Here is a 26,325-nt window from a genome sequence, read left to right as displayed (position 1 = left end):
TTGAGTCTTCTCCCTTTTTTTCTTGATGAGTCTGGCTAATGGTTTATCAATTTTGTTTATCTTCTCAAAGAACCAGCTTTTAGTTTTATTGATCTTTGCTATCGTTTCCTTCATTTCTTTTTCATTTATTTCTGATCTGATCTTCATTATTTCTTTCCTTCTGCTAACTTTGGGGGTTTTTTGTTCTTCTTTCTCTAATTGCTTTAGGTGCAAGGTTAGGTTGTTTATTTGAGATGTTTCCTGTTTCTTAAGGTAGGATTGTATTGCTATAAACTTCCCTCTTAGAACTGCTCTTGCTGCATCCCATAGGTTTTGGGTCGTTGTGTCTCCATTGTCATTTGTTTCCAGGTATTTTTTGATTTCCTCTTTGATTTCTTCAGGGATCACTTCGTTATTAAGTAGTGTATTGTTTAGCCTCCATGTGTTTGTATTTTTTACAGATCTTTTCCTGTAATTGATATCTAGTCTCATAGCATTGTGGTCGGAAAAGATACTTGATACAGGGGCTTCCCTGGTGGCGCAGTGGTTGAGAGTCCGCCTGCCGACGCAGGGGACATGGGTTCGTGCCCTGGTCCGGGAAGATCCCACATGCCATGGAGCGGCTGGGCCCGTGAGCCATGGCCGCTGAGCCTGCGCGTCCGGAGCCTGTGCTCCGCAACGGGAGAGGCCACAACGGTGAGAGGCCCGCGTACCACAAAAAAAAAAAAAAAAAAAAAGATACTTGATACAATTTCAATTTCCTTAAATTTACCAAGGCTTGATTTGTGACACAAGATGTGATCTATCCTGAAGAATGTTCCATGAGCACTTAAGAAAAATGTGTATTCTGTTGTTTTTGTATGGAATGTCCTGTAAATATCAATTAAGTCCATCTTGTTTAATGTATCATTTAAAGCTTGTATTTCCTTATTTATTTTCATTTTGGATGATCTGTCCATTGGCCCACATCCTTGGGCCAAGGTGAGGCAGGCCCAGCAGTGGGCCCCAACCACATCTGCACCAGATGCAGGAGCCGCAAGTATGTCCTCCGCTCTTCCAGACATCTGCTATCTGAGTCAGTGGAGAGCAAGCACATGGGACCTGCACCCTTCTCCACCCCGGGCAAGGCAGATGCAAACCAGGAAGCTGGAGGCCGTGTTGTGAAAGAAGAGAGGCAGGAAACAGGAGAGAGGCAGAGAGGATGGCTTCTCCACCAACCAAAGTGACGCGTCAGAGAGGGACTTCTCTGGCAGTCCAGTGGGTAAGACTCTGCGCTGCCATGCAGGGGGTCAGGGTTTAATCCCACATGCATGCCACAAGTGGAAAAAAAAAAAAAGATCCTACATGTTGCAACTAAGACCTTGTGCAGCCAAATAAATGAATATTTTTTTAATTTAAAAAAATTAAATTGGAAAGAAGAATAAAGTTTTTTTTAAAAAAAAAAAAACCTTCAGAGAGGAAGGATCTTCTTTAATCAGACTGAACCTGATTGTCAGTTGGCAAAGGGGTGAAACTGTCAAAATCCTAAGAGAATTTTTTTTTTTTTTTTGGCTGTGTTGGGTCTTCATTGCTGTGTGTGGGCTTTTCTCTAGTTGCGGGGGCTACTCTTCATTGCAGTGCACGGGCTTCTAATTGCAGTGACTTCTCTTGTTGTGGAGCATGGGCTCTAGGCACACGGGCTTCAGTAGTTGTGGCACATGGACTCAGTAGTTTTGGCTTGCGGACTCTAGAGTGCAGGCTCAGTAGTTGTGGCTTACGGGCCTAGTTGCTCCATGGCATGTGGGATCTTCCCAGACCAGGGCTCAAACCCGTGTCCCCTGCATTGGCAGGTGGATTCTTAGCCACTGTGCCACCAGGGAAGCCCACCCTAAAAGAATTGACCTACAATTCCATACACAGTGAAACTAGCATTCAAGTGAGACAGCAAAATAAAGGTGTCTTCACAACCTGAAAACATCCACACACTAAGTCTCAAAAAGGACTGAAAGACATTCCCAAGCAAAATGAGAAGTGAACCCAAGAGAAAGACCTGGATGCCAACAAAGAAACTAGCTTAGACTGCTCAAAGAAAGTCAAATAACAACTTGAGAGAAAATCCCGCATGAGCTCAACATGGCATATGGCAAGGGGAGGGAGGAGCAGGAAGGAAATGCGCACGGAAGTTCTTGTATAGCTAGAGGATTTTAGAATCGATAGAAAAAAAGTCTGAAATACCCAAGTTTCCATGAGAAAAATGGAAACAGAATTTACAGATTTCAAAGCAGCTGGGAGAAAACTGAAATGAAGAAAAATTGACAGTGCCAACCAAAAGCAGAAAAGAGGGCTTCCCTGGTGGCGCAGTGGTTGAGAGTCCGCCTGCCGATGCAGAGGACACGGGTTCTTGCCCTGGTCTGGGAAGATTCCACATGCCGCAGAGCGGCTGGGCCCGTGAGCCATGGCCGCTGAGCCTGTGCATCCCGAGCCTGTGCTCCTCAACGGGAGAGGCCACAACAGTGAGAGGCCCGCGTACTGCAAAAAAAAAAAAAAAGAAAAAAAAAAAGACAGAGACTCTCCAATTAGAATGTAAATACTGTTAAATACTGTTTATGAGAAACACACCTAAAAATGTGGATGGAAAGTATGTGTCATACAACTTATGTTCCTCAGAAGACCATAAAGAGGGCTTCCCTGGTGGCACAGTGGTTGAGAGTCCGCCTGCCGATGCAGGGGACACAGGTTCGTGCCCCGGTCCGAGAGGATCCCACATGCCGCGGAGTGGCTGGGCCCGTGAACCGTGACTGCTGAGCCTGCGCATCCGGAGCCTGTGCTCTGCAACAGGAGAGGCCACAACAGTGAGAGGCCCGCATACCACAAAAGAAAAAAAAAAAGACCATAAAGAGAATGAAGAACCAAAAGCTAGAAAGTATTTGCAACACATACACCTTGCAAATGATTAGTATCCAGAATATATAAAGAACCCTTCCAAATCCATTAGAAAAAGACAAACACGCCAAAAGAATGATGGACAAATCCTGTAATCAGTCTCCTTGCAGAGAAGAACATGGAAAGGGCCAATAACCTCACTAGCAGTTTTGGAAATGCAAACTAAAACCACACTGAATAAGCACAACCGTTAAAGTTGGACGCATAGCCTGCTGGCCAGAGCGTCAGGTGGTACAATTATCTTGTAAACAATATGGCATTCTCCAAAGAAATCGGGTGTGTGCATCAGTCAGCTGTTGCTGCATAACAAACCATCCCCCAAACTTTGTAGCTCGAAACCACAACAATCGCTTCTTTACTCATGGATCTGCTATTTGGGGAAGATTCAGCAGCACAGCTGGTCTACTCCACGCTGCAACCACTGGGGCATCTCCACTGGGGGCTGGACAGGCCACATCCAAGATGGTGCACCCATGTGGCTTGCAAGCTGGTTCAGGCTGTGGGCTAAGAGTCTGGGGGATGTCCTCAAGGGAGGGTGGTCAGGTTCCAAGAGCAAGAGTCCCAAGAGAACCAGGTGGGCCCAGTATCACTTTTTATATCATAGCCTCAGACATCATGTAGCATCACTTGTGCACAAACCTGTCCAGATTCAGGAGACAGGGGGACAACAACCCCTAGTTCCTGTGGAAAGAAGTGTCAGAGTCACATTTTAAGAGGAGCACGTGGCAGGGAGAAGTGGCTGTGGCCGTTTGGGAAAATGCAAGCTGCCTCGATGTGCACACCTGTTCCCAGCTCTAGGGTTAAGCCAACATACATTCCTAGGTACATCCTCTGCCTAGCTGCATGCCAGAGAAACCTGCACTGACCCATCAGGAGACCTGTCAACATTCAAAGCAGCGCTGTTTTTAATAGCAAAAATACTGGGGGGGAACCCTTAAATGTATGTGGACAATAAAATGAATAAAGTGAGATACGTCTACACAATGGACTAGCATGCAGCGATTGAAATGAATGAATTGCACCACTTGGATCCACGTGGCTGAATCTCAGACACGTGATGCTGAACAGGAGAAATATAATGTCATAATGATAATACAAAGTGTGATTCTATTTGCACTCAGCAGAGAGAACTCGGAGTGTGTAAGCGTGTGCACACGCAAACACATACCTGTATCTTTTCCGATATCTATAAACAAGTCTTGAGCTCATACTGATAGCTTCAGTTCTAACATGACAGATTTCATTCTGCCCTTCCCCCTTTCTATGTTTATAACTCAACAGTGAGAAGTCTCTATGCTTTCACCTGGTAGCTCCAGCCCCATTGTCTGTCGGCCTATACCAGCCAGACAGTTGGCCCCAGACGCATCAACCACCACGCCCCTCAGTTAGATGCATTGGCTCAAAGCTCAGCTCTGGGGACATCCCTGCTTCCTCTGGCTCCGTAGCCCTCCCACCCCCACCCCATTATATCTGCAGCGGAAAGCTTGGGCCCGACAAAGGCAAGGAGACAGGTATTGGTGCTTTTTTGTAAGTTTCTATTTTCTGGCAGAAGTAAGATAAAATCCTTCTTCTTTCTTCTATCTCTAACCTCACATTTAGTAGACTGTGCTTTTGCAAACAAATGAAACATTTTTTAAATGGTATTTTCTTACTTCGGAATTCAGGAAAAATCGTTTTTACTGACTATTCAATTTTAATAGGAATCTAGTTATTTGCATAGGTTCAATAGAAATCAGTCCTCTTTCTTACCAGTATATAATTAGACAAAATGATTGTGCCACTGCAGCCTTAAGCGGGTGTCGTATTTGAGAGCACGTCTCCTGTGATTCAGGGTGACACACCCACCTTCGGAACAAGGATCGTAACCTCTGCGTTGACCCAGTGCCCACAGACCCACACCAGCGCCCGAACGACGTTGTACCAGGTCTCAGCTTCACAAGTAGTCAGGCAGACAGGAACTGTGGCAGACATCTAGGTCCTTGTGAAAAGAGAAACTCACCTACACGCACAGGTGCTGCAGGCAAGAGCAATGCGAAGCTCAGACATGCTACAGGCTCAGCCGCACATTCTTCACGATGACATCTCCAGACAGAAGTGGATTTTGCGGGCTTGGTCCTTGGGAAACCCCACGTGGCTTAGTTGTACCGGGCCAACAAGGAGGCTCAGACGTGCTAATTGCCACTTCTCTCAGCACCTGTGTAGATGAATCAGGTCCAAACACAATATGACCAGCTTTCTGTAAAGAACAACCTTAGTCCCAAGGCGGGGCGGGGGGGGACTAATAAAAATTTTCCAAAACATGAATGGGTAAGAGGATGGTGGTGGGTCCTTTCGGTGGGAGGCTGAGTGTGGTCCAGCAGACCCACCAAGGGTACTTTTTGATTCTCTAGGGAGTGCATCTGTTTTACTGCCTACTTACTATTGATTATGATTTTTAATAACAGAGTAAGGATAGATTTTAACTTGTAGAAAATGGATGGCTAGGTAATGTGATTCTTGTCTGATAGCAATGCAAATGAACTTTGCCCAGTGGTAAGTGACAAAAATTATCTCTGTAGAAAAGATTACCTGGAAGAGGTTGCAGTTTTATGGCCCTGTAGAACATTAACCAGTTTTTAATCTACATTAGTGAACTTACTCAAGCAAGCTTTTCTTCAGCCACTACAAATCCTTCCCTCTCTCCAATGTTTTCAACCAGCCTCACTATTATGCTGGTTTCCTTGTTAATGATTTAAATAAATCTTGGACACATCCTCACTTTAGAGCTGTAGAGCCGTATTTTTAACTTTTGAAAATCATGCTTTGGCAGCTCCTGCATCTCGCTGCCTCCTCAGCATCTCCACTGTGATGGCTGATGGACAACCCAAACTTAACATGCCTGATGCTCAGCTCTTGGCCTCCATCCCCAAACTGCCCCCCTGTTGTCTTCCCCATTTGTTATGGGTTGAATTGTGCCCCCCCAAAAAACGACAGGTTGGCATCCTAATCCCTGGTGCCTGTGAACGTGACCTCACTTGGAAACAGGGTCCCTGCAGGTGAGCAGGTTAAGAGCAGCTCACTGGGGTGGGCCCTGACCCAATGGCTGGCGTCCCTATAAGTAGAGGGAACTTTAGACACAGGCTCCAGGGAGAAGGCCATGTGACAAACAGAGGCAGAGGCTGGAGGGATGCAGCTGCCAGCCCAGGAACGCCAAGAGTGACAGCCACCAGAGCCAGAAGAGGCAGGAAGGATGCTCCCCGACAGGCTTCAGGGGGAGGCAGCCCTGCTGACACCTTGATCTCAGACATCCAGCCCCCAGGACTGGGAGACAATGTGCCTCTGGGGTTGAAGCCGCTGGGTCTGTGGCACTTTGTTACGGCTCCCAGGGTGCTAAACCACCTTCTCAGCTAATGGTGATGCCATGCTTCCTGAGTGAGAGGCAGTCCTACTGCTCACATCTGATCCATCAGCAAACCCTGTTAGCTCCCCCTTCAAAACATGTCCAGAACCAGCCCTCTGTCACCACCTCCTGTTACTACCCCAGGGCCAATCACTGTCCTCCCTCACCTAGGTTATCTAGGTGTCCAGACTGGTCTGTCTGCTCCCCTTGGCATCTCTGTAGCTTTTCTCTGCAGAGCAACCCACGTGATACTATCACTCCTGTGCTTGGAGTCTCCCAATGGCTCCCCATCTCTCTCAGAATAAAAGCCGAAGTCCTCAACTCGATAACGAAAAAATAACCAAATTAAAGAATGGGCCAAGGACTTGAATAAACACTTCTCCAAAGAAGACATACAGATGGCCATAAGTACGGGAAAAGCTGCCCGACATCATTAGCCTTCATGGAAATGCAAATCAAAACCACAGTGAGATATCACCTCACACCCTCTAGGATGCCTAGAATCAAAAAGTCAGGGCAATCCCCTGGCGGTCCAGTGGTTAGGACTCCAAGTTTCCAATGCTGGGGTGTGGGTTCGATCCCTGGTCAGGGAACTAGGATCTTGCAAGGCAAGTGGTGCAGCCAAAAAAAAAAAAAAAAAAAAGTCAGATAATAGCAAGTATTGGTGAGGATGTAGAGAAATTGGAACTTTCTTGCATTGCTGGTGAGAATGAAAAATGGTATAGCTGCTTCAGAAAACAGTTGAACAGTACCTCAAAATACAAACCATGTGACCCAGCAATTCCACTCCTAGATATGTGCCCAAGAGAAAGGAAAACACACGTACACACAGAACTTGTACATGAACATTCATAGCAGTATTGCTCATAATAGCCAAGAGGTGAAAACAAACCAAATGTCCATTGACTGATCAATGGATAAATAAAATGTGGTCTATTCATAAATGGAATATTATTTGGCAATAAAAAGGAATGAAGTACTGAAATGTGCTACAACAGGGATGAATCTTGAAAAACGTCCTGCAAAGTGAAGGAGACAAAGGTCACATATCATATGATGCCATTTATATGAAATGTCCATAATTGGAAAATCCATAGAGACAGAAAGCAGATTAGTGGTTGCCAGGGCCTGGGGCAGTGGGAGGGAATGGGGAGTGACTGCAAATGGGTGTGGGGTTTCTTGGGGGATGATGAAAACGTTCTAAAATTGACTGTGGTAAGAGTTGCACAACCCTGTGCATATACTAAAAACTATTGAATTTTACTTTGTTTTTTTTTTTTTTGGCCACACCACATGGCTTGTGGCATCTTAGTTCCCTGACCAGGGATTGAACCCAGGCCACAGCAGGGAAAGCGCTGAGTCCTAGAAACTGGACCGCCAGGGTCCCTTGAATTGTACATTTTAAATGAGTGTACTGTAGGGTATGTGAATTATATCTCATTACATCTGTTTTTTAAATACATTAAATAAATAATTACATAAATTAAAAAATTAAAAATAACACCAGAGAGTAGATAATGTAGACTCATCTCTTCCTGCTCCTCCAACTAAATATAACTTTAAAAACAGTGAAATAATACAAGAGACAAATTATAGACCTCTGATAGGAAAAGAAAGGTAGGCTGGCTGAAGACCTTGGATTGAGGAAAAACACTGCAGCCTGGAGTCTCCCATCCCCACCCACCCCCAGTAGTATAAGGCTGCCCAGGTCCAGCAACTCCTGGCCAACCAGTGGCAGAAAGCAGCCCAGGCCCAGTGTCTCCCCACCCTCCCACCCAGCAGCTAGGGGAAGTCCATCTATCCTCCCATGGGGAAGTCAACGGAGATTGAGCAGGAACCCTGGAGGTACCAGGTCTCAGAAGTATCCTCCATCCCATGGGTGCAACCTCTCCCACTCCCCACCCACTGGCTCTAGGCAGCCTGGAGAATCTCTTCTGTTCCCACAAGCACCACCAGCCGAATTAAGTGGAAGTTCCAGTGGCACAGATGAACAGAACATACCAGAATAGAAATGCAAGGGCTCTGAAAACTAAATTATCACTGGAACCACAACCCACAAAAGTAGGCCAGGATGTGCTGCACCTGAACATGAGCAGGGTGACTGTCTGCTAAAATAGAATGTTTCAATAGGATCCAGAGGTTCCCAACATAATTTCCAAACTGTTTAGATTACAATTTTGAAAACCACTTGTCAAACCAATAATTTAAATGAGAGAAAAACAATCAGCAGATGCCAATGGTGAGATGAATCAGATATTGGAATTATCTGACAGAGACTGTAAAGCAGCCACCACAAAAATGTCTCAACAACCAGTTACAAGTTATCTTGAAACAAGCAGAAAAATAGAAAACCTTAGTGCATAGAAACAAGTTATTAAAAAAACAAATGGAAATTATAGAACTGAAAAATACACCAACATTTAAAACTCAATGAATGGCCTCAATAACACCATGAATATGACAGAAGAAAGAGTCCATGAACTAGAGGACAGAAGAGTAGAAATTACCCAATCTGAACAACCAAAAGAAAGTAGACTGAAGGAAACAAATAAACAAACAAACAAACAAAGCTTCAGGGACCTGTAGGAGTATAAAAAAAATAAAATAAATCTAACATTTGTAGAATTGGATTCCAGAACGAGAGGAGTAAGAGCAGCAGGCTGAAAAAAATATTTGAAGAACTTATGGCAGAAACTTCCCAAATTTATAGAATAGATAACCAACAAGGACCTACTGTAGAGCACAGGGAACTGTACTCAATATTCTGCAATAACCTAAAATGGAAAAGAATCTGAAAAAAATATATATGTATGTATAACTGAATCATTTTGCTAACACAACATTGAAAATCAACTATACTTCAATTTAAAAAAAAAAGAAACTTTCCAAATTTAGCAAAAGACATAAACCTACACATTCAAGAAATTGAGTGGACCCCAAATTAGAGAAATCCAAAGAAATCTATACCACACACATGATTAAACTTCTAAAAACTAGTGACCAAAAACAAAAAACAAAAACAAAAACAAAACCTCTTGAAAGCAGACAGAGAGAAATAACACATTGCCTATAAGGGAAAAACAATTGGAATAACATTGGATTTTTTATCAGAAACCACAGAGGCCAGAAGGAAGTGGCACATTTTTCAAAGCTGAAAGGAAAGGACTGTCAACCATGAATTGTATATCTAGTGAAAATATGCTTCAAGTATGAAGCGGAGGGAATTCCCTGGTGGTCAAGTGGTTAGGGCTCTGTGCTTTCACTGCTGAGGGCACAGGTTCAATCCCTGGTCAGGGAACTGGGATCCCACAAGCCACACAGCACGGCCAAAAAAAAAAAAAAAAAAAAAAAATGAAGGGGAAATAAAAACATCCACAGACAAAGAAAACTAAAAGAAGTTGTCACTAGCAGAACTACCCTTAAAGAATGGCTACAGGAAGTTCTTCAAACAGAAAAGAAATGATAACAGAAGGCTTAGAGCTTCAGAAAGGAAAAACAATGGAATGGGTAAGATAGAGGTAAATATAATAATTACCCTTCTCATCACCAGTTTCTTATGTCATGTTGGGTGATTGAAGTAAAACTTGTAACACTGTCTGATGTGGTGTTAAATGTATGTGTAAGAAATATTTTAGACAGTTATATTTTTTAAATGGGGATGGTAAAGGGAGTTAAATGGAAGTAAGGTTTCTACATGTCACTCAAAGTGCTAAAATTATATCAATAGACTCTGATAACTTAGGTATGTATAGTGTAATACCCAGAGAGTCACTGGGAAAACTATACAAAATGTTATACTCAAAAACACTATAAAAAATCAAAATGGAATTCTAAACAATGTTCAGTATCCCATAAGAAGGCAAGAAAAGAGAAAGAAAGGAATGATTAAGAAAGGAAACAAACAGAAAACAAATAATAAAATGGCAGACTTGAACCCTAATATATCAAAATTGTAAATGTAAATGCTCTAAATACACTGAACAAAACACACAGATTGTTCGAATGAATTAATAAAAAAACACAACACAACTATATGCCATCTACAGATGGCAAACATAATGACATACGTAGGGTAAAAATAAAAGAATGAAAAAATATTTATAATTCAAATATTAGCCAAAAATGTAGGAGTGGCCATAGTATATTATTTTTTACATATTATTATATACATTATGTATTATTTATTATATATTAAAATCAGATAAAGTAGATTACCAAGCAAAGAAAATTACTAGGAACAAAGAGGAACATTACATAATGATAAAAGGATCAATCCAGTTGGAAGACATAATGGTCTTAATTATTTGTGCACCAAACAACAGAGTTAAAAATATATAAAGCAAAAAATGATAGAGCTGAAAGAAGAAATAGACAAATCTAAAATTACAGTTAGTGATTTCCACATCCCACTCTCAGCAACTGATAGAACTTCTAGACAGAAAGTCAACAAAAATATAGAAGAACACGACACTATCACCAAGAAACAGGATCTAAATGACATTTACAGAACATTCCACCAAACAACAGCAGAATGAACATCCTTTTCAAGCACGCATGGAACACTGACCAAGATAGACTATATCCTGGGTCATAGAACAAACATCAACAAATTTAAAAGGATTGAAATTATATAGAATGTGTTCTCTGATCATAACAGAATCAAACTAGAAGTCAATAGCAGAATACCACAGGAAAATATCCAAATACTTAGAAACAAAACTAAATAAACTTCTGAATAATCCATGGGTCAAAAGCAATGTTCAAGGAGATTTTAAAAATATTGAACTGAAAAAAAACAGAAATACACTATATAAAAATTTCTGGGACACAACTAAAACAGTGCTGAGAGGGAAATCTGTAGCACTAAATACATATTTGAGGAATGAGGGAAAGTCTCAAATCAATAATCTGAGCTCCTACCTAAGAACCTACACTTGCACACACCAAAAAGAGCAAAATAAGCATAAAACAAGCAGAAGGAAGAAAATAACTAAATAAGAGTAGAAATCAGGACTTCCCTGGTGGTGCAGTGGATAGGACTCCACGCTCCCAATGCAGGGGGCCTGGGTTCGATCCCAGGTCCAGGAACTAGATACCACATGCATGCCACAACTAAGAGTTCACATGCAGCAACTAAGGAGCCCACGTGCTGCAACCGATACCTGGCGCAACCTAATTAATTAATTAATTTTTTTTAAGTAGAAATCAATGGAATTGAAAACAGAAAAACGAGAGAAAAAAAATTTTTTTTAAAAAGCTGGTTCAGGGCTTCCCTGGTGGCGCAGTGGTTGGGAGTCCACCTGCCGATGCAGGGGACACGGGTTCGTGCCCCGGTCCGGGAGGATGCCACATGCTGCAGAGCGGCTGGGCCCGTGAGCCATGGCCGCTGAGCCTGCGCATCAGGAGCCTGTGTTCCGCAACGGGAGAGGCCACAACAGTGAGAGGCCCATGTACCGCAAAAAATAAAAATAAAAAAAATAAAAAAGTAAAAAAGCTGGTTCTTTGAAAATATCAATAAAATTGTCAAATCTCAATCAAGACTGACAAAGAAGTAAAAAAAAGGGAAGACAAATTACCAATATCAAGAATGAAATAGGAAGGACTGCCCTGGTGGTCCAGTGTTTAAGACTCCATGCTCCCAATGCAGGGGGCATGGCTTCGATCCCTGGTCGGGGAACTAAGATCCCACATGCCACACAGCGTGGCCAGAAAAAAAAAAAAAAAAAAAAAAAAAAGGGATGAAACAGGAGGTATCACTCCAGACCCTACAGATGTACAGTAACAAGAGAAATGTGATGGTTAATTTTATGTGTCAACTTGGCTGGGCCACAGTGCCCAGATATTTGGTCAAACATTATTCTGGAGGTTACTGTGAGGGTGTTTTTGGATGAGATTTAAATTCAAATCAGTAGATTCTGAGTAAAGCAGACGGCCCCCATAATGTAGGTGGGCCTCATCCAATCAGTACAAGACCTGAATAGAACAAAAGGCTACCCCATGCAAAAGGGACTTCTTCAGGAGACTGACTGCCTTCTGATCTCATCTGCAACATCAGCTTTTCCTGGTTCTATGGTAGACTACCTTTGGACTTGAACTTTAACTCTTTCTTGAGTCTCCAGCCTCCCTCATCAGATGTTGGGCTCACCAAGCCTCTGCAATCTCATGAGCCAGTTGCTTAAAATAAATAAATAAACACACACACACACACACACACACACACACACACACACACATCCTATTGGTTCTGTTTCTCTGGAGAACCCTCATACAAAGAAGAAGAAAAAAAGAAAGACAAATTAACAATATTAGGAAGAAAATAGGGGATGTCACTATGAACCCTCATACAGTAAAAAGATAATAAATACTATGAGCAACTCTACAGACATAAATTTGACAACTGAGATGAAATGAACTAATCTCTTAAAAAACACAAACTACCACTATTCACCCAAAATAAAAGATAATTTAAAGAGCCATATAACTATTAATGAAGTTGAATTCATAATTTAAAACTCAAAAAAGAAAAGAAATCTCCAGGCCCAGATGGTTTCAGCGAAGACTTTTCCCAAATGTTTAAACAAGAATTAACACCAATTCTACACAATCTCTTCCAGAAAATAGAAAAAAAGGGAACACTTCCAAATTCATTTTATGAAGCTAGTATTATCCTGATACCAAAACCAAATAAAGACAGTATCAAAAATGAAAACTACAGACCAAAGTCCCTCATGAATATAGACACAAAAATCCTCAACAAAATACTAGTAAATATAATTCAGCAATGTGTAAAAAAAAACTATACACCATGACCAAGTGGGGTTTATTCCAAGGCTGCAAGGATGGTTCAATATTCAAAAATAAATTAATGTGATCCATCATGTTAACAGTCTAAAGTAGAAAAATTACACAATATCAATCAAATATATTTGATTGATAAGAAAAGGCAATCCAGGGCTTCCCTGGTGGTGCAGTGGTTGAGAGTCCACCTGCCGATGCAGGGGACACGGGTTCATGCCCCGGTCCAGGAAGATCCCACATGCCGCGGAGCGGCTGGGCCCGTGAGCCATGGCCGCTGAGCCTGCGCGTCCGGAGCCTGTGCTCCGCAACGGGAGAGGCCACAACGGTGAGAGGCCCGTGTACCGCAAAAAAAAAAAAAAATCCTATTGCTAGTAATGTTTTCTGAAGAAATAACCAAAAGGCAAAGAGCACAAGAGCATCACGCTCCTCTGAGCACTGTGATGCTGGGGAACAGGGCACAGCTGGCGTCCTCCCACAGAGTCGTGCGCTCGCCATTAAAAATGACCCCACACGTGGCCATAATCGGTGTGTCTACGTGTAAGAAGCTATTTTGTTAAGCGAAAACAGTAGCCTCAAAAAGAGTACATATGGTAAAATCTTTTTTTATTTTTATTTTTTATTTTTATTTTTTTTTTTGTGGTACGCGGGCCTCTCACTGCTGTGGCCTCTCCCATTGCGGAGCACAGGCTCCGGACGCGCAGGCTCAGCGGCCATGGCTCACGGGCCCAGCCGCTCCACGGCATGTGGGATCCTCCCAGACCGGGGCACGAACCCATGTCCCCTGCATCGGCAGGCGGATTCTCAACCACTGCGCCACCAGGGAAGCCCTCTTTTTTTATTTTTAATCAACAGCCTTGTATATAAAACCTGGGCAAGATATAGTCTAGTTGTTTCCAAAGTTATCTTTTCGAGGGTATGATCATAGGTAGTTCTCCAGTTTTCTTTATTTTGGTGTTGGCTGGACTGTTAATAGGGGACAGCATTCCTGTTATGATTAGGCTTGCTAGATGAAATACAGTATACCTGGTTACTTCTGAGCTACTCTTCGTTGCCGTGCGTGGGCTTCTCATTGCGGTGGCTTCTCTTGTTGCGGAGCACGGGCTCTAGGCGCGCAGGCTCAGTAGTTGTGGCACGCAGGCTCTAGAGCGCAGGCTCAGTAGTTGTGGAGCACGGGCTTAGTTGCTCCGCGGCACGTGGGATCTTCCCGGAGCAGGGCTTGAACCCGTGTCCCCTGCATTGGCAGGCTGATTCTTAACCACTGAGCCACTAGGGATGGTATGAGGATGTCCCAAGCAATATTTTCTCTGTTATCTGCTAATTCTGGCAATCCTAGTTATGATCATAAGCTCCGAGTCATTTCCACCTTGGAAAATAAAACAGAACTAGCCATCACGGACTGGTGGCCTCCATGCCTGACGTCTGGGGGCCAATGTGTGAGCCTGTCTGAACCCTCTGCCCCAATCAGGGCCTGCTCCCACCTGGGCATCCCCTCCCCAAGCCCTGAGTCCCACGTGCTCTCCTCAAGGACGCCTCCTGGGATTTCCTCGGCTCTCTCCAGCAGCCTCTCTCCCACGAGGTCATCCTGTCTCCATCTCTTGTCCTCCCTGGACCCCAGGGCCCTTGGTCCTCAAGCCCCTCAAGCCCCTCCTTGATCTGGCCCCTTCCTACCCGGTTCACCGTCCCACCATTCACACGGATGTCTCCCCTGCCCCAGGGCCTTTGCACCTGAGCACTCTGCATGCGCCCTCCAGCACCCCATCCCAGCCACACTGCCCCTCTTTCCCCTGACTGGTGGCACTTACTGCTCTTATGTTTCCCTGCCGCCTCCCCTCAAAAAGGTAAGTGAAGCTCTGTTCCCATGCACTCCTGTCCCACCGGGGGTCATCACCACTTGCTAGGCATCCCCCCTGCAACTTCTCTCCAGATCAGTGCCTTACCGAACCCTGCCACTTTCTCTCCAAGGCCCTCTGGAGCGCCTCCTGCAGGGACTATGGTCTGCACCTCACTGCCACCCCAGTCCTTCAAGTCCCCTCCTCTGCACCCCAGGAAGGGGCCAAACTCCAGCTGGGCATCCCGGGATCTGTCCCACCGCCACTCCCGTGTCCTCACCTTCTCAGCCGGCTGGGTGGTTCCACCCTTGGGCCCCAACCTGGGTGGGCTCTCCCCATCCTCTGAGAGGGGGCACCGGTCCGGAGAGCGGGACACCTGGCAGATGCAGCTCTCCCCCACCACCTCTCACTGTCCTCCTCTGCCCCATCCAGAGGTGGTGGCACTACCATCATTCCCACTTCTCAGGTGGGGAAGCGGGGCCCCCAGAGATCCTAGCTGCAGGGTCGACCGGGGGCCCAGTGGGTGGCCTGTCATGCTGTCAGTAAGGGCTCGGGGTCACTGTTCCTTGCATACCAACCCTGCGCCGGGGGGCCCTGGATCGCCTGTTTCCGGTCTTCTCTCCCCAAGCTGGCAGCACCATGACATCAACAGCGCCTCCTGCGTGGAGACGAGGACCATCTGGGGCCGCCATGAGGTCCCAGGGCCGGAGGAGTTAAGTGCAGGCCCTGCAGCTCCTTAGCCCCAAGGGAGGAAGGCCACGCCCGGCCCTGCCTCCCCTCCCTCCCCAGAGAAAAGCCAGCGGGACACGTCACACGTCTACTGCAAGGGATGGAGCTCTCCTGCCTCCCACAGCACAGCACGAAGTGACGATGAAACCGGCTCAACAGTGGAAGCCGCAGAGGCGCTTACTCTCTGCTGGGCCTGGGGGCCTGGAGCCCCACTCTAGGCCCTGCCCACCCCAGGAGGCTGGAGGGGTGCCGAGGTGATACCTGGATGCAGGGGTACCTGCGTGGGGATGGTACGGAGCCTTGCGCCCTCCCTGGCTCTCCGGCTGGCTTACTGGGGTGTGGAGCCTGGAGCAGGGTGGGAGCGAGGCCATGGGAAGGCAGGTGGGCCGGTGGGCGGGCAGGAGTGAGTCTGCGGCCTTGGGGTCCTCCCTCCCATGCCCTCAGTCCCTCCTGTAGCCTGGATCCAAGCCTGGGGGGGCTCACTCTCCCCCCGTCCCTCTTCCACCACCCCCCCACTCCAACCCTGCAGCCCTCCAAACCCTGAGGGCATCATCCCAAATGGATTGGGCGGCCACAGAGCACCCAGGGAAAACTTCTCCTCCCCAACCCAGGCTGCCCAAGGCCCTCTTGTGCTCCGACACCCCCGCACCCTTCCTTCCAACCTGCAAATGCCCCACTTCCCGGGAGGTCTAGGGTGGGCGCAGGGTGGGGAGGGCAAGCCTGGCCTTGAAGGGCCCGCCCCCAGGTAAGGAGCTGGGGTCAGTGTTGCAGAATGACTCAGGGGTTCAGTTCAGAAGAGCCTTGTGGAGGGCCCCCCAGGGGACCCCGCTGATGCCTGTGTGGCGCAGGTGGTCCTTGCAGGGGTTCCCAAGCCCCTGACCACCTGGACCCAGAGTCATACCCGAGACCGCGGACAAACTCGCAAGCTCGCCTGTGGCTGGGGCTGTTCTGTTCCCGCTGCCCCGATTCCACACCAACTTCAGGGAGACGCCTCGGAACCTCCCCCTGGGGGCCCAGCATGGCGGCCCAGACCTCGTGTGAACCAGCTCCGCCCCTGCCGGCTCTGTGACCTCGGGGAAGCTCTCACCCTCCTCCAGCTCGGGGTCCTCTTCCCTGACGTGAGCAGTGACACTGCCTTCTGTGTGGGGTGGGGGGTCCCACGGACAACGGGGACAACGTGGTGAGGGCCTGGTAGATGCTCAGCACCCTGGAGCCCCCTCCTGCAGCCTGACGGCTTCCCTTTCACCTGGACACACCTGGGGTCTTCCCCACGTGGCCTGCTGGCAGAGCTGTCTCCCTCCTGCACACACACTCACACACACACACACATATTCTTGCTGCCCTGAAGGAAAGGCAGGGACGTGTGCTGAGGACAACAGAGGTGGACCCCTTTCACTGTCCCAGAACCACAAAGCCCCGCACTCCAGGAGGAGGACCATGGACTCTTGAGTTCTCAGCTGCAGGGCTGCCCACGGCACCCGCAGCAGGAGACAGGCAGGTGTCCACCCCCAAACCATGGCGCTCCATGGTGCAGCCGCCCTCACTTCAGGCCTGGCCCTCAGGACCCTAGATGCAGTCACCAGGGCCAGAGGGCCCAGCTGCTTCCACACGTGACACCATCAACCTCACAGCCCCCCGAGCTGGGCTTGCAATCTCAATTCACATTTGAGAAACTTGCCCAAGGTCACGTGACTGGGAAGCTGAGGATGGGGTGAACACCCTCCAAGGAGCACAGTGTGGCCCGCATGGACAGAGAGCCATCAGGGCCACCGAGGGTGCTGCAGGTCAGTCCTCTGCCTCGGTGGCCTCAGTGACTCGGAGCAGGTGGTCAGTCACTCTTTATTCCCCATGTTGCCTGAGTGTGGACTACACATAGAGCCCAGTACCAGGCAGGGCACAAACGCCTACGTCTTTCCTGGGGCTCCAAGTCTGTGCTCAGAACTTGGATAAAATCCAGGAGGTCACACTTTTGTTCAGTTTAAATTAAAAATAAGATCCAGCATCTTGGGCACACAGAAAGTGCTCATCAAGGATTTGATACATGAATGCCCCGCAGCTGCTGACAAGGCCACACGTTGTCCTGGCTCGCTGGAACAGTCCAGTTTATGTTGGTGCCAGTCTCATGAGTGTAGCGCCCCATTTCATGCCCACGGTGCCCCATTTGGGCATTAAGTTATATGGCCACCCTGGGTTCAGAACAAAAATCCTTCCTAAGTGAGGTCAGAGCATGCCACACCGGACCGAACTGCAGGATGTGAAAGGTACATGTGGATGAAGGACAGACGGTGGACCTGGTGAGTCCCTCGGGGAAGAGCTGTCGCCATTCTGCCAGGAGAATCTTTTATGTCCACATCAGATCAGTGCCGGGCAATGGTGGGGACTCAACCAACCCATCCCGCCAAGACTCAGGGAGTGCTCCCTCTTCTCAGCACTGGGCATCATACATCGCACAGGAAGAGAAGGCCCTGCTCTTCATTCTACTCAGGGAGGCTGACCATGAACAAGTCAATGTCAGAGAAGAATGAGGCTGGGCAGGGCATTGCTTTATAGGGAAAGACCAGGGAGAGCCCCCTGCCCCAGGACGGTGACATGTGGGCAAAAATCTGAAGAGGTAAGGGGTGAGATGGGCAGACATCTGGGGAGGAGCATTCCAGCCGGGGAAACAGTCAGTGCAAAGTCCCTGAGGTGGGACCCAGAAGAGGACGGTGTGGCTGGAGCAGAGTCAACGAGGGCCGGGCAGGGCCAGGGCAGCAGGAGTCAGGCAGTGTGGGCCTGGCCACCATGGCTGTAAGAACTCTGCCTTTGACTCTGAGACAGGGACCCCCTTGAGAGAGTCAGTGGAGGAATGACCAGCGGGGGAACCAGGTAAGAGGCTGCTCGTTCATCTAGAGCAGGAGTTGGCAACTTTTTCTGTAAAGGGCTGGATAGCAAATATTGCTATAGCTTTGCCAGTCATAGGGCCTCTACTGCAGCTCCTCAACGTTGCCTGCATGGCAAAAGCAGCTGTAGGTGGTCCATGAATAGGCGGGCACGCCTGTGTCCCAGGAAACCTCCAGGGAGGGCACCAACATTTGCATTCACAGAAATTTCATGTCACGAAATATTATTATTTTTTCCCCAGCCATTAAAAACAGAAAACATTCTTAGCTCGGAGTCTGAGCCAAAACAGGTGGCGGCAGGATTTGGACTGTGGCCATAGTTTGCTTCCCCCTGAACTTTACAACAAACATCCACCACTGCCCTGGGCCAAGCAGCATCCAGCAGGCAGCGCCAGCAGTGAGAACAAAAGAGCAAAACCCTGTTGCCACTGAGATTTGGCAATAAATAAGTAAATTAGAGAGGGTGTGAGAGGTCCCAAGTTCTCCCCTGCCTGGCTCAGGCACAGAAGTCAGGTCCCTGAGGCTGGAGTACAACCAGTGGCCAAGGAGGCAGCCAGAGTTGGGAGCGGATGGTGGTCGCGGAGGCCGCGGGAGGGTGGGTAGGGGAGCCACGGAGGGGGGGGGGGCATGGAGGCCACGGGAGGGTGGCGAGGGGAGCCACGTAGGGGGGGTCATGGCGGCCGCGGGAGGGTGGCGAGGGGAGCCACGGAGCGGGGGGTCACGGAGGCCGCGGGAGGATGGCGAGGGGAGAAGAGCTCTGGGGAGAAGGGCCCCTTACACGCCCGACTCAACTCTGAACTAGGCCAATAATTGTTGAAAGAAAGACTTCCTAATCATTACGTTAAGACTAAGGAAATGAACATATTTGTCTCGTTTTCATATAAAATAAGCTGTAATCTAAAACAGGGTGACAAAGGAGGGGCCTCTGGGCCAAAATCACTCTGCAGAATTTATTTGGTCTGCGCATAAATCTGTATTAGGAAACTATACGTGAAATGTCCGGATCTTACAAATACCGAAAGCGAGCCCGAGTTCCGTGTGTTCAGCACCTGCTGCGCTGGGCCTCTCCTCTCGGAAGCCCCAGCCCGCCGGCCCGAGGCCTCTCCGGCGCCGGTCACTTCAGAGGAAGGGGCTCTGTTCCCCCGGCCCCCACAGGGGTTAAGTTTTAATCCCTGTTCTCCGGCGAACGAGGCCGCGCATGGCAGCACCTTATCGCCTTAGACTTAAGGGCTTAAGTGCACCCAGCACGTCGCGCAGAGCCCTTCGGAGCCCCTCTGCGGGAAAGACGCTCGGCGCTGTTCTGGGGTAAGCCGAGCTCAGGGATCCCGCACAGGTGGGCTCCCCGCCCTCTCACCTCCCGAGGCTCCGCGGCCGGCCGCTCAGGGGGCTGCGCCCCGCGCACCTGCCGGCACCTGCGCGCACCTGCAGGCAGAACCGGGCGCCCGTCACGCCGCAGCCCTCGGCGCCCCGGCACGTATGCGTCCGGTCCGCCGCCAACGGCCGAGCCACCAGCAATACCGCGGCAACCCACCCCGCCGACGACTCCGACCCCGCAGCCGCCCGGCTGGCCCGACCGGCCCGACCCGGGGGCGGGGGCCCGCGCGCTGGAACTGCGCCTGCGCGGTCGGCCCGCACGGGCCCAGGGATGGGATTGCGCCTGCGTAGTTGACCCGCCCCGGCCAGGGGGCGGGACTGCGCCTGCGCAGTCAGCAGCGCCTCGGCCCCCTCGAACGTCGGGACTGCGCCTGCCCCGTCAGCAGCGCCTCGGCCCCTGGAGCGGCCGGACCGGCCGGGCCCCAGGGAGGGACGGGCATATGGGCACTGCGCCTGCGCGCGCTGGTCCCGCCCCCCCTTCCCCGCCCCGCGCCGCGCGGGGCCCTGGGAGGGGTGCAGCGTCCGGCGGCGTCGCGGGCGGGCGGGCGGTGGCGGCGGCGGCGGCGGCGGCGGGAGGGGCGCGGGGGCAGACAAAGCCGCGGCTAATGAATGAGAGTGAGTCCGCCTGCGCGGCCGTCGTCCGCAGCCGGGCGGGAGCCGCCCCACGCCCGGCGCCCGTGGTGAGTGCGCGGCCGGCGCCGACTCTGCCTCAGCCGCGAGCTCGCGACCCGGGCCCGGCCGTCCTGGCGCGCCGTCGGGCCGGTGCCGGGGTCGCGGGGGTCGGGGCCGAGAGTCCGGCTGGGGGCCGAAGGTCGCGGGGGTCGGGGAGCCGGGCCGGGGCCGCGGCCGGGGTCGCCGCGATGTCGCCTGCGCGGGGCCGGGGGTTGGGGGGCGGGGGCGCGGCCTCCCGTCGCCGGGACCCCGCCCGGGCCGCTCGACTCGACCACGGTGCCCGAGCGCCGGGCCCGCGACCCCGGCCCCCGGCCCGGCTGACAGCTGGCGCGCGGTGGGCCCGCGGACGGTCGCACCCGGGGCGCGTGTTCCGGGCTGCAGGGTTTGGTGGAGGAAACACCTGAAGTGGTGGGAAGTTGGTGCGGACACCTGGCCCGGCCGCAGCCGCGGAGATGGGATAGACGGGGCGCGGACCCAGGGACTCGGGAGAACGCGGGTGCAGAAGTGCCCGGCCGGTGTGAAGTTTACGCGCTGACCACGCGGGCGCCTCTGCGCGCGGGGCGGGTCTGGGCGCCGCAGTCGTGGGGGAAGCCCGGTGCTGGGGTGGGGGGCGACGGCCGGCGGTCGGGCAGCTCCGCGCAGCAGCAGACAGGTGCTCTTTGGGCGTCTTTCCTGAAGTCCTTTGCCCTCCGCCACTACAGCGAATCGCCTTACAAGTTACGTGTTTAGGATTTTCCTCTAGATACAGTATTTTATTTTCAGTGCACTTCCAGGAAGAGGTAACCAGGGGCCTTATTTACGTATGTCTTAGGAAGCAGATGAGACCTTCCTTATTACTACATGCTTCTGATGCTTTTTAGCTATTGTACATGTTTCTGGGTAGGACCATTCAAGTTTAAGTAGTGAAAATATGAATCAAATTGCAAAGCATAAATTCAAGTGTTTTTTCCAATTGCGGTTGTTTTTCTAGACCGAAGTAAAGGTGGAGTCATTTGTGTATCTTCTTTTGTGTTTTTTCTGTGACCTACACCATCCCTGTTGCTTAAGGGGATTGCCAGCCCCCTTGACTCTCCTTGTATTTTGGGTGACTTTCAGTAGACAAATACATGCACCTCTCTGGAAGCAAGTCCCTGCCAAGCTGAGCCATCAGGAGAAACTTCTGTTGGCATTCTCATGTTCATAAAAAAGGGAAGTTATTTGCTTTTGAAGTTAACTCTGATCAGATCAGTCCATAGGTTTTTTTTTTTTTCTTCCAGCTTTAAGATCAAGTCCATAGTTTTGAAAAATCCACTTTAGACTTTCATGAGACCAGTGTGATAACGCACCAGTATGATAATGGTGCATCCTTGTGACTTTTTATATTAATTTTTGATGTTTTCTCTATATCATGGTGATAAAATTAGGAGATGATGAAGGATTTAGTTGGAGTTTTTAGAAAGTGCTCTGAATAAGCCAAATTTCAATTATGAATTTCCATACAAAGTTATCTTGTGAGAGGAAACCGTACTCAGGGTTTTCCAATGGGCTGTCCATGCAGGGATGCACACTTCCTGTAATCCTTAAACAGATTATATCTGCTCATCATGATTTACATTTTCTCAGGAAAAGATCTAGAAATCTTAAGAGAGAGTCTGTGACTCTTCAAGAAGGTAATCTATCTTGGAAGAAAGCTCAAACTTGAGTTCACTTCACAGGTGTTTACTTGACACCCCTTCCTCCTCCACTGTTCTGGTTAATTCCTAATGTTTTTGGACATGAAAACTCTGCCCTGTTTTTCAGTGTCACCACACAGAGGAGGAGGTTTGTGAGTAACTCAAGCTGTGCAAAGAATGTTCCTAACGCATTGGGAAAGGTTTTAAGTGAATTATTAGTGTCACTGATTGAATTCTGTGTCTGCGCAAAGGAGGCGATGCGGAATTTACATAGTGAAGGAAACGTGTGTACCTGTATTTCAGATCCCTGTCCGGCCTGGAGTTTGGACAGTGACCAGAACTGGGCAGTGGAGCTGTTGCGGCGTGAAGAGCGGTGATGGCGGTCAGTGCTGTCCTTCACTCTGTGTGTTTCTCTTTGTCTGGCTTCAGCTCCTTCCTCATCTGAACTCTGGTCTGATCTCCTCCTTCAGTGTGAGGACTGCCTGGCGAGGGGAGGGGGCAGCTGAGCGACTCTGGGGCACAGTGAGGCGCCTCTGATGGTTGGTTGGGGGCCCCCCGACTCGCCCTCACCAGCATTGTGTTTCCTTCTGAGCTTCTCTGCACAAGGCTTGCGACTGAGAGACAGTGACTGTCATTTTTCTAGTTACTGTTTGATATTTAAGGTGCTGTTTAAATCTCAGGACTTGACATAAGCTGTAGGAACCATCATTCATATTTACGTTTTGTGTTTGACTGAATTTAGCTGCATAAAAAGGCACAGTTTGCCTCTAGCCCTGACCGTCCTGCAGCCTCTCGGTCAGGCCTCCCTTTAGTGTCTGGATGACAGCAGATTTCTTGTCACTCACCTTCCAGGTGTTCAGCCCTTTCCACATCCCTGTCTTTCCTGCCCTTCTCCCTTACCCTACTTGTCATTGCCTGACTTTGCATCATTCTGGAATAGTTCAGATCACTTCCTAGCTAATTGTTTGATGTGTGCTTTTGGTAGTTCAAATCCTGGAAGGCATTGTTAGGAATAAAATAAAGTCTTTTCTTCTCATGCCCCCTATCTCTGAGGTAGAGGGGACCAGGAGAGACAGAGGTGCCTGACGCTGCATGAGGTTTTCTCACCTCTCTACTCTGCACCTGGCGCTGTTCTACCTGCTGGGGGCAACGATGGTTTTTAAAAGAAGGCCCTGCCATAGGAGAGCTTAACATAGAACATAGTGGGATGGACTCAAACCAGAGAAGGGTGCTCCAGGAAGAGCACAGGCAGGCAAGGGCGGGGGTGGTGGCAGTGTGAGAAGCATGCTCCAGGAAGACCTCTTTTAGGGGGAGAGGACCTTTGAGCCCCGCCGTGCGGGGTCTGGGAGTGATGGAGTGGAGGCCCTGAGTAAGAAGCAGCAGTGTGTGGGAGAGGCTGGCCCCTCCGTTTGAGCCCATGTCCTGTCGTAAAGCCCCCTTCCCAGCCTTGATCAGGTGCCCGCTCTGCTTGGTTTCTGCTCGCATTCAGGTGAAGGCCTTCCAACAGCCGGGCCCTGCCCTTTCCCCCGGCAAAGTCTGTGTCGTAGAAACCACTGATGCTGGGCTGGGCTGGGGTGTCCCCCGCTGACCCACCCGGCTGCTCTGTGTGATGGCTCTTTGATCTGTGTGGCCTGCACCTGCTCTGTCTTGCCTCACCCCCCCCACAGATGTAAACCAAGGGGTTGCGTTTTCACCCAAGGCCACGGCTAACTGAGCCTTACCTTGTGGCTCTCGTGTCACGGAGGGAGCTGTGTGCTGTTTGCTGAGAGCTCCGGTTACCCTGCCGCAGACCATGTGCCATGTCTTGGAAGTAAAAGGACTCTAAACACTCTTCCAGCAGCTTCCAGCCACGGCAGCAATTTCAAACCTGTCACTGTGGGACTGCCCTGTACCCCGGGGGAGGAGGTGCTGGTGTTGGGTAAAGGGACCCTCAAGAAGGGAACCACCCAGACAGCCCTGGTCTGTGACCCAGAACATTTCAGGGGTAGGACAGGGACCAGCCGCCCCGAACGGAGTCTGTTTGCCTACTCTGGAATGTGCTTTGTTTCTAGGGTGGCCTTATCAGGTTTTCTGACCACATCTTGTGGAAGTGGCTCTGGTTCTAGGTTTCTGAGTTCACCTCTTTGCAGTGGGCTCTGGCTCTTAGTCTGGGTCCTCCGCCTCAGCTCAGCCAGGCCTGGGTGGTGGTTTCTCCATGTGAGTGGGTGCTGGCACTTCTGCATGGGAGGCAGTTGACGCTGTTGCCACCCCTGGAATATGTGAGTCATGGTTCTCCACCCTCAGAAGGTGCTACAGTTACTCTCAGACGTGGACCAGATCTTAATTTATAGCCTTGGTGGAAAGCCTACCACGTCCAAGGGTAAGCCAGGCAGGGGTGCCGGCCCTGATGCCCTCGGTGTACTTGGCAGCTCTTGGGGTGCACGTGGACCTTGAGTTGAAAGCAGATACGCTTCTGTGTTGTAAAGGCTGTGTCGTGGAGAGTTGGAAGAACAGTCCGTGGCGCTCTCCGACCTGCCCCAAGATGGAGCACTCGTCACGACATGGCCATGGCTGCCACCTTCGCCTGTCTGGCGCTTCCAGACTTTCTCTAAGGAGACTGCAGATATCACAGCACTTCACCTCTAAGTGTCCTTTTCTTCTAAGGAAAGGCAAAGGGAGGAATTCCCTGGTGGTCCAGTGGTTAGGTCTTGGCGCTTCAGCACTTCCATTGCCGTGGCCTGGGTTCAGTCCCTGGTCAGGGAACTAAGATCCCTCATGCCACAGAGCGTGGCCCCCCAAAAAAAGAAAAAGAAAAGGCAAAGCGATGTTCTTCTCTCTCCCCAGCAGTACAGCTGTGAAGGAAATAAACGATAATCCCTCATAACATTCAGTGGCCAAGCCACAGTCAGATTTCCCTACTTGTGTTTATTAGCTTGTTTGTTCCAAACCAGAATCTAGTCCAGGTCATTGCACTGAGTCGGTCTCTTTAGCCTTTTTTATTCTGGAACAATAACCCGCCCCCATTTTTTTCCATGACACTGACGTTTTGAAGAGACTAGGCCAGTTGTCTTGCGAATGTCCCATGTTCTGGGTTTGTTTGCCATTTTCCTTCTTTGTCATTTACAGTTGACCCTTGAACAACACGGCAGGCAGTTAGGGGAGCCTCCGTCCGCATAGTCGGGAATCCGAGGATAAGTTATAGTTGGCCCTCGGTGTCCACAGCTGCTTCCCATCCTCGGATGCCACCAGCCTGGGACCTGCACATCTTCACGTGGGTGGTGCTGGGCTTCCTGTTTGCCGCCCTCAGAGGCTGTCCTTTTGGGACTGACGCCCACTTTCTAGGGCTGTTGTTCTTTCTGTATTTCGTCTGTGTTTCCCTCGTCCATTACATTCAAGGAAGACAGGAAAAATGCTGAATTCTCTCCTTGTATTACCTCTTTCTGGGGAGCAGTGGCTGTAATATTCACCTGCATTGTGACAAATGTTTTTATTTGTCCTTTTTCTTCTTTGCGTATCAGTGCTGACTAACAGGTTTTCACTTATTCGTTACATTGTAATCTATTAAAGTCCTCTGGTTCTGTTTTTTTGGTGTTCAGATGGTTGTGACTGACCCGTCAGGAGACCCGGCGAAGCCGGCTCCGGGTGCTGCTTTGGCATCATCCTGGCAGCACTTCCTTTCTGCCACCTTTCTTTCCTTTGCCAGAGCTGCAGTCAGCTCTTTCTGCAGAGCACTTTGGTTCCCTTCAGTGCGGAAGGTATTTAGAAACCAAGATCTAGGTATTAGATCTCTTTGTTGTCTTTGTGTATTATTGCAGCTTTAAGTGTTGGTCTGGTGCACAGAGCTAGGAAATGTATTTTTAAAACATCAAGAGTTATATTTTCAATGCAGATTTTAAATTATATAGTTTTACTTAATTTCTTTTATTTTTAAAAAGTCTTTTTCTTTTCTTTTTTTAAATTTATTTATTTATTTATTTTTGGCTGCATTGGGTCTTTGCTGTTACACGCGGGCTTTCTCTAGTTGTGGCAAACGGGGGCTACTCTTCGTTGCAGTGCGCGGGCTTTTCACTGCCGTGGCTTCTCTTGATGCGTAGCACGGGCTCTAGGTGCGCGGGGTTCAGTAGATGTGGCGC

At 49.4% G+C, this 26,325-nt stretch overlaps 2 protein-coding genes across 5 annotated transcripts in view; one reads left to right on the top strand and one right to left on the bottom strand.

The window, feature by feature from the left end:
* The window catches only part of LOC132499550 (basic proline-rich protein-like), a 28,444-nt gene extending 5,359 nt beyond the window's left edge, over positions 1 to 23,085 (bottom strand). The window contains exons 1-4 of the mRNA XM_060114204.1: positions 22,992 to 23,085; positions 19,928 to 21,256; positions 16,538 to 16,774; positions 15,016 to 15,249 (exon numbers count right to left, since the gene is read on the bottom strand). Of these exons, the coding sequence (XP_059970187.1) occupies positions 15,016 to 15,249; positions 16,538 to 16,774; positions 19,928 to 21,256; positions 22,992 to 23,085 (1,894 nt within the window). The remainder of the gene's footprint in view (positions 1 to 15,015; positions 15,250 to 16,537; positions 16,775 to 19,927; positions 21,257 to 22,991) is intronic.
* Positions 20,466 to 26,325, top strand: part of ZBED4 (zinc finger BED-type containing 4) — a 27,548-nt gene continuing 21,688 nt past the window's right edge. For 3 of the 4 annotated variants that reach the window (XM_060113517.1, XM_060113515.1, XM_060113516.1), the window contains exons 1-2: positions 20,466 to 20,569; positions 22,517 to 22,595. The gene's annotated coding sequence lies outside the window, so the exon portion shown is untranslated. The remainder of the gene's footprint in view (positions 20,570 to 22,516; positions 22,596 to 26,325) is intronic. The other variant, XM_060113518.1, reaches the window with a different exon arrangement.

Source organism: Mesoplodon densirostris, chromosome 11 (genome assembly GCF_025265405.1).
Source record: "Mesoplodon densirostris isolate mMesDen1 chromosome 11, mMesDen1 primary haplotype, whole genome shotgun sequence".
In the NCBI taxonomy this organism is placed as follows: Eukaryota; Metazoa; Chordata; class Mammalia; order Artiodactyla; family Ziphiidae; genus Mesoplodon; species Mesoplodon densirostris.
Note: the sequence above shows the minus strand (reverse complement) of the source record. Positions and strands in the feature narration are given on the sequence as shown.